The sequence below is a fragment of the Olea europaea genome, chromosome 10 (assembly GCF_002742605.1).
Source record: "Olea europaea var. sylvestris chromosome 10, O_europaea_v1, whole genome shotgun sequence".
Classification (NCBI taxonomy): Eukaryota; Viridiplantae; Streptophyta; class Magnoliopsida; order Lamiales; family Oleaceae; genus Olea; species Olea europaea.
In genome coordinates this window covers 29,433,310-29,440,087 of record NC_036246.1, presented here as the reverse complement: position 1 = coordinate 29,440,087, position 6,778 = coordinate 29,433,310, and the positions used below count along the sequence as shown (strand labels likewise).

Sequence of the window (6,778 nt, the reverse complement as noted above, 5' to 3'; positions counted from 1 at the left end):
AGGACCTAGTCCTTTATGTAGGCTATGAATGGTTGATCCAGGTAGGGGTGCCTCCGACCCACATCACTTTATGAGCCTCGGTACCCACATCACTTTATGAGCCTCGGTAGATGAAGCGATGAGGTGCTCAATTGGTACTATTGTAAGTAGTTCGAAGTCCTTGCTACTCGCGAGTTTAGAGAGTACGTCTGCATGTGCATTCTCGAGGCGAGGGATTTGTATTATTTCAAATTTTTCAAAAGATGGGAGGAGGTTCATCACCATCTTCAAGTAGGAGGCCATGGTTTTATCACTAGCTGAAAAACTGTCATTCACTTGGCTTACCACCAGCTAGGAGTCACAGTTGATACGTAGCCTCCTTACTTGCATTTCTTTGGATAATATGAGGCCTGCGAGGAGCGCCTCATATTCAACAGCGTTGTTGGTGGCCTTAAATCCAAACCTCACAGCTGAGTTCAACTTGTGACCTTTTGGGCTGACCAGGACTACTCCAGCTCCCGAACCTATGTCTCCAGTCGAACCATCGACGAACAAGTTCCACGTGGGGGGCTCAACAGGTTCCATAACCTCTTCCACCTCGAGTACATTGGCGAACACTGCTACAAAATCAGCTAAAGCTTGGCCCTTGATGGCTGCCCTTGTTTTAAAGACAATGTCAAATTCACTTAGCTCTACTGTCCATTTCAGTAGTCTTCCTGAGGCATCTAGCTTCTATAGCACTTGCCTCAAAGGGAAGTTGGTCAACACGTGAATGGTGTGTGCCTGAAAGTAGGGCCTCAGCTTCCTAGAAGCTGTGATCAAGGATAATGCTAACTTCTCCATATCGGGATAACTAGTTTCTGGAGATAGGAGTGCCTTGCTGGTATAGTACACTGGGAGTTGGATGGCTCCTTCCTCTCAGGTCAGGCTTGCACTGATGGCCTCGTTGGAAATGGCCAGGTATAGTTGGAGGATATCGTCGGGCTTAGGCTTGGAGAGGAAGAGGGCCTGCCTTAGATGCTTTTTCAGGACCTGGAAGGCCTCTTCACACTCTTCATTCCATTCAAACTTCTTTCTGGCTTTCAATACCTTAAAGAACGAGAGACATTTATCGATGGCCTTGGAGATGAAGCGGCTAAGGGATGCCACTCGTCCAGTTAGGCTTTGGATTTCCTTGGGTTTTTAGGGTGATCTCATCTCGAGCAAGGTATTGATTTTTTTAGGATTGGCTTCGATTACTCTTTGGTTGACCATGTACCCCAGGAATTTGCTAGAGGCAACGCCAAAAGCGTACTTGAGGGGGTTGAGCTTTATCTTGTACCTCATGAGGATTCGAAAAGTGTCATCCAAGTGCATCACATGGTAGTCTGCCTTCAGGCTTTTTACAAGCATATCGTCAACATAGACTTCCATTGTCTTGCCGATGAGGTCTACAAACATTCTGTTGACAAGCCTTTGATATGTGGCCCCAGCGTTTTTCAACCCGAAGAGCATCATCTTGTAGCAGTAAAGGCCTCTGTCAGTGATAAAAGAGATGTTCTCCTCATTAGTCGGGTACATGGGTATTTGGTTATAGCCAGAGTAGGCATCCATGAAACTTAGGAGCTCATGCCCGGCGGTAGAGTCTACCAATTGATCAATTCTTGGAAGTGGAAAACTGTCTTTGGGGCATGCCTTGTTGAGATTGGTAAAGTCGATACATACCCTCCACTTACCGCTGTGCTTCTTGACTAGCACCGGGTTGGAGACCCACTTCGGCTAGATGGCCTCTCTGATGAAGTCATTCTCAATTAGCTTCTGCACTTCTTCCTTCAGAGCCTCATATTTTTTTGGGTTGAGGGCCCTTTTCTTTTGTTGGTGTGGGGCAACCTTAGGATCTATCTTTAGGTGGTGACAACTGACCTTGGGGTCTATGCCCACCATGTCTTCATGCCTCCAAGCGAAGATGTCAAGGTTCTTGCAGAGAAAGTCTTTCAATCTTTCTTTCATGTCGTTGCTTAGGCCTATGCCCACTTTCAACACCTTCGCGGGGTCGCGGGGGTTGACAGGAAAGTTTTCTAGTTCCTCAATCGGAGTTGCTTGGGGTTCGTGCCCAATCACGCGGGGATCGATCTCATCGATCATGGAGAGTTCTTCCTACTCGAGAGGTGCATCGATCATGTCAACATCCTCTCATTTGGGGGGCCTCACTTGGGATGTCTGCCATATCCGCATCAGTCAGGATGGCATGTACGTCTCGGGGATCGCCATTTCTGATGGAGCTCAGGTAGCACTCTCTGGATCCTCTTTGGTTACCTTTCACTGTTATCACCCCGTTCTCAGTTGGGAGTTTTATGCATAAGTGGTGGATGGAAGTGACGGTTCCCAACTCTTTTAGGGCTGGTCTATCCAAGACTCTGTGGTAAGCCGATCGACTGTCTACAATAAGAAATTTCATGAAGTTCATGGTGGTTTGGGGAGACTCTCCCATCTCTACCACCAATGTTATCTTTCCTCTCGGAGTAATACTATCTCCGATAAATCCATATAGAGGAGTGGTGGTGCGCGTCAGCTCGTGGTCCAAGATCATCTTGTCAAAGGTAGACCCGATCAGGATGTTAACGGAGCTGCTATTGTCTACTAGCATTTGCTTGAATCCATTTCGGGCCACAATGGCCCTTACCACAAGTGCATCACAATTGGGGTAGTGAACCCCATCAGAGTCCTCTTGGGTGAAGACGATGGACAGTACTTGATTTCTTCGGGAGCTACTGTCCACCATATAACTGGTTAGTGGGAGGCGTTTGGCCTCTCGGGCGTAATTCCGTTTTACGTTTCGAGTCTCCCTTCCCATGTAGGGGCCTCCAAATATGGTGTCTATCTCGTGAATAGGGGCCTCCTCTCATGCATGGCAGTTTCCACGATGCCTGTGTCCTTCCCTGGTTCTATCCTTGCCATGTTCCCTTCAGTGGGGGGAGACATCTCGCTGGTGGGAAGCGACCCCCTCACGCCTAGGTCGCTAGTCGTTCCTAGGCAGGGGCCTATTCGCCTGTGGTGAATCATTCCTCCTGTCTTGGGGATTTTTTGGTCGGTTGCGGTATGCGTACTCCCGACACTTTGACGTGTCATGACCGTAGGAGCGGTGGTACGTACAATAATCGAGGGGTTCTGATTAGGCCTATTCCTAGGTCCGGAACCGCGTCCCCAGCCTCTTCCTCTACGGGGGGCCTATTGTAAAGTTCCTGCTTGCGGGTTGATAGTGGTTGGATTGACATCTTCATATGCCAAAGTTGGAGCTGCTTTCAAAGTGGTTGTGGCAAGTGCTTGCCCTGAATTTCCATTACCTTGTGGGTTCATCTGGTAGTCCATCAGGTGGGAGGTTAGTCCCCTTACGCGCTGTCTTTATTGAAGTAGGAGGCCTCTGCTGGCCCGATTCCGTGCTCAATTAATTCTTCATTAATAATCTCCCGCCTCATCATTTCCAACAGAGCATCGTAGGTGGTGGGATCTTGGTTTTGCACGTCCTTCCAGAATAGGGTGTTCATATTTAGACCTCCTCTTAGGGTTGACAAAGCTTCATGATCGGTAACTTGCACGCAATACAACATTTTGTCGGTAAAACGTGATAAAAAGCTTTTCAGGGATTCCCCATGTGTCTGCCTCATGTCTTGAAGGTACTGGATGGGGGCCTCTCCTTCCTTGCTCACCGTAAATCTCTTTAGGAAAGTGGTCTTGAATTCTGGCCAACTCCTTATGCTTCCAGGTGGCAGTCGATTATACCAGATTTCAGCCACTCCACTAAGTGTCAAATGAAAAGCTCTACACTTCACAACTGGGGTGGAGCCTCTAAGGCTCATATGAGTTTTATAAGCGCTTAGGTATTTTTCCAGGTCGTCTCTCCCATCATACTTTGGTATCTTAGGCATCACATAGTGGCTTGAAACCTGGGTATTTATTAGTTTCCTTGAGAATGGCAGATTTTCATCGTCGTCGTCCAAGTCACAGGACCTCTGCTACTCATCTGAGTCATTATTTTCCTCCGTTTCATACCTGGGTATTTGACGAGAGGGTTCAGCTTGGGTCTTAGCCTTCTCTTCCCTCCTTTGGCGCCTATTTCTAGGCAGAGCAACACGGGGGGCATTCTCATGCCTTTCCTCCGGCTGATGAGACATTGGAGGTGGGTGTTGTGGTCTATTCCGAGGCTCGCGTTGTTGTTGCTGTTGCCTGTGCCTCGGTTCTGCGGGGCTAATTCTATCAAAGACGCTGTTAGACCTTCTAGGTCTTTGTTCTGGCTCATATGCTGGTAGAAAGTTATCCTGGTTATGCCGGGCCTCGGTGGGTTGGCCAGCAACATAATTGGAGGAAATATCAACTTCTACTTCCCTCTTCATGGGGCTCTTGCCTCGGCTATATTCTGCCGGTACAGTCCTTTGGTTTTGAACTTCCTCATCTTGGTCGTAATGTTCTTGGGGTGCATAAGGAGGAATGGGAAAGCCTCCCTGGCTCTGCATTTGGGCCATGAGTCCTTTCATGGCCATGTTTTGGCTAGTAATGTCCCTTATGTTTGCGATCATGGTGCCCATTTTCCTTGACAATTGAGCAGCCATCCGCATGCCACCTCTTTTGTGGTAGTGGTGAGGCTGATGCCGAGCTACAGGGGCAGCTGCCATTGGGAGCATTCCCACATTTTCTCTTACCCTCCTAGGGAGTACATCCTCATCTGAACTCATTCTCTTCTGTTCCGATCTTAGATTGTTGCTAAGTTGTGGGGCTTCCACTTGTTCTTTTGCAAGAACAAATCCTTTTTCAAGGGGGATACCCAAATACTCTTTTCGATAAGCTTCCTCCACACGGTTGCTCGTGGTTATAGTATGGTTTCCCACAGATGGCGCCAACCTGTTGACCCCAGAATATGTTGCCAACAGATATCGGACCCACCCGCGCACATGTGAACTTGGTCCAACACATTAAGACATGTGGACGTCTAGAAATAATAGCAAAAAGTGGGAGTGGGGGTGATTTAAAGGCACGGGATGAGAACGTTCGAAATTCGATAAGATGTTTGCATAATAATTGTACAATAATTACCAATTGATATTTGTAGAATGTGTGTATGAATTCGTGTATGTTGTAAGAGAGTGAAATGTAAAGAATATTGTATTTGTTCTTGTATGAAATCTTGTATTACCCTTGTGAGAGATACATGGGAAGTATTTATAGTATTATAACTTAGATCGTGACCCTTGGTTGGGAGTACACGTGGCCTTATCTCGTAAGTTTACATGTCCAATTATAAGTGTCACATTTGACTTCCTAGCCTGTTACACATTAATTAATTGGCAGCTCTGTCACTACGTTAACAAGACAAGGCACTTACACTCTAAGATGGGTGTCCCATCAATCACTCAGAAATGATCCTTGTGTAAGACCGGATCTCTAAGGAGTAGTGCTGTTTAGAGCCTCAGGACCTCGGAGAGAAGGGTCTCGGCTACGAGATCTCCTCGGCGTATTAGCTTCGGTGGCAGCACTTGGACCACGTGTGGTGTTGTTATACTATGATGGTGAACTCTTGCTTGGATGGGAGCCTCGGATAAGATGTCACGTGGTTCGGCAGAAGTGGGCCATTGGGTCGGCCAAGTGTGTCAACACGTAACAGTAAGTTTTATGATTTGTGATATTTGAAAATTTGTGAATTTTAAAAATATTTGATATCTTTGGACCGTGAATTTGATTTGTGATAAATGAAAATGATAAATTGGTGAATTTGTATGATAAATAATAAATTGTTGTTGGAAATTGAAAATTGAAACATGATGATAGTTTTTAATTTGTGATTTTTACGATTTAGTGTATTTATATATGGATTGAATAATTTTTTATATTATTTAATTAAATATATGGTCAACGATCAACGACCTCCCTATACCTACAATTCTCGATTTGTCATTACTTCTTATGTTGAGTATTTATGTCACATTAAAGATAATTGTGTTAAAAGCACGTAGTTAATTCAAATTAAAATGGGTCTATAGAAAAAATTAATTAATTTATTGATATAATTCTGCTTTAAAATTTTCCAAACTAGTCCATGTAGAGTGAATGTTGGCGCTGCAATTTATGACTTGAGTTTGTTTCAACATAGATAAATACGCACCATCATGTAAATAAATCAATAAATGAAAGAGTCGCACACGTGAAAAGAATCAAATAGATGATGAAATGCTTAAAAAAATTAATTAATTTATTGATATAATTCTGCTTTAAAATTTTCCAAACTAGTCCATGTAGAGTGAATGTTGGCGCTGCAATTTATGACTTGAGTTTGTTTCAACATAGATAAATACGCACCATCATGTAAATAAATCAATAAATGAAAGAGTCGCACACGTGAAAAGAATCAAATAGATGATGAAATGCTTAGTTGTGAAGAGATCATCATTATTGTGATTTATGACTTGTGCTTGTTCGAACTTTGATAAATAAATATTATGCTATAAACAAATCAACAAAATGCAAGTTGAACACGTATAAAGAATCGATTACAATTACATAAATAAACGAAAGTAAGAATCGCAAATTTTGTTTTATAAATTTCATCGGGTTACAATATACCACATAACTTTACAACCTAGATTAAATGCATTACGACTATCATTTATTGAGCACCTCACCAATGATATATATATATATATATTTTTTATAGCTTAAATAACAGAATTAGACAAAATTACCCAAGTAAAATCAACTTAAAATATAGTTACCCGATTGAGCCTAAAAAATATAGTTATGATTATAACCCCCCCCCCCCCCCCCCCCCACT

At 44.0% G+C, this 6,778-nt stretch overlaps 2 protein-coding genes across 2 annotated transcripts; both read right to left on the bottom strand.

The window, feature by feature from the left end:
- Window positions 1-897: 897 nt before the first annotated feature.
- On the bottom strand, window positions 898-2,812 carry LOC111400502. The gene is made up of 4 exons (XM_023027915.1): window positions 2,165-2,812; window positions 1,882-2,115; window positions 1,219-1,653; window positions 898-1,068 (listed from the first exon to the last, which is right to left on the bottom strand). Exons 1-4 carry the CDS (start codon window positions 2,810-2,812, stop codon window positions 898-900), a joined length of 1,488 nt encoding a protein of 495 aa, XP_022883683.1.
- A 535-nt stretch (window positions 2,813-3,347) lies between these two features.
- Window positions 3,348-3,884, bottom strand: LOC111400501. Its single transcript, XM_023027914.1, has one exon. The coding sequence runs from the start codon at window positions 3,882-3,884 to the stop codon at window positions 3,348-3,350; it is 537 nt and encodes a 178-aa protein (XP_022883682.1).
- Between the last annotated feature and the right edge of the window lie 2,894 nt (window positions 3,885-6,778).

Bases quoted from the DNA above. Each gene is read 5' to 3' on its own strand.
- LOC111400502 (XM_023027915.1), bottom strand. From the start codon at position 2,812: ATGGGAAGGGAGACTCGAAACGTAAAACGGAATTACGCCCGAGAGGCC. The intron at 2,116-2,164 runs GCCCCCCAAATG...CCTCTCGAGTAG, and splicing joins TGGCAGACATCCCAAGTGAG to GAAGAACTCTCCATGATCGA. The intron at 1,069-1,218 runs GTAATCGAAGCC...TCGTTCTTTAAG, and splicing joins GGTACATGGTCAACCAAAGA to GTATTGAAAGCCAGAAAGAA.
- LOC111400501 (XM_023027914.1), bottom strand. From the start codon at position 3,884: ATGCCTAAGATACCAAAGTATGATGGGAGAGACGACCTGGAAAAATAC.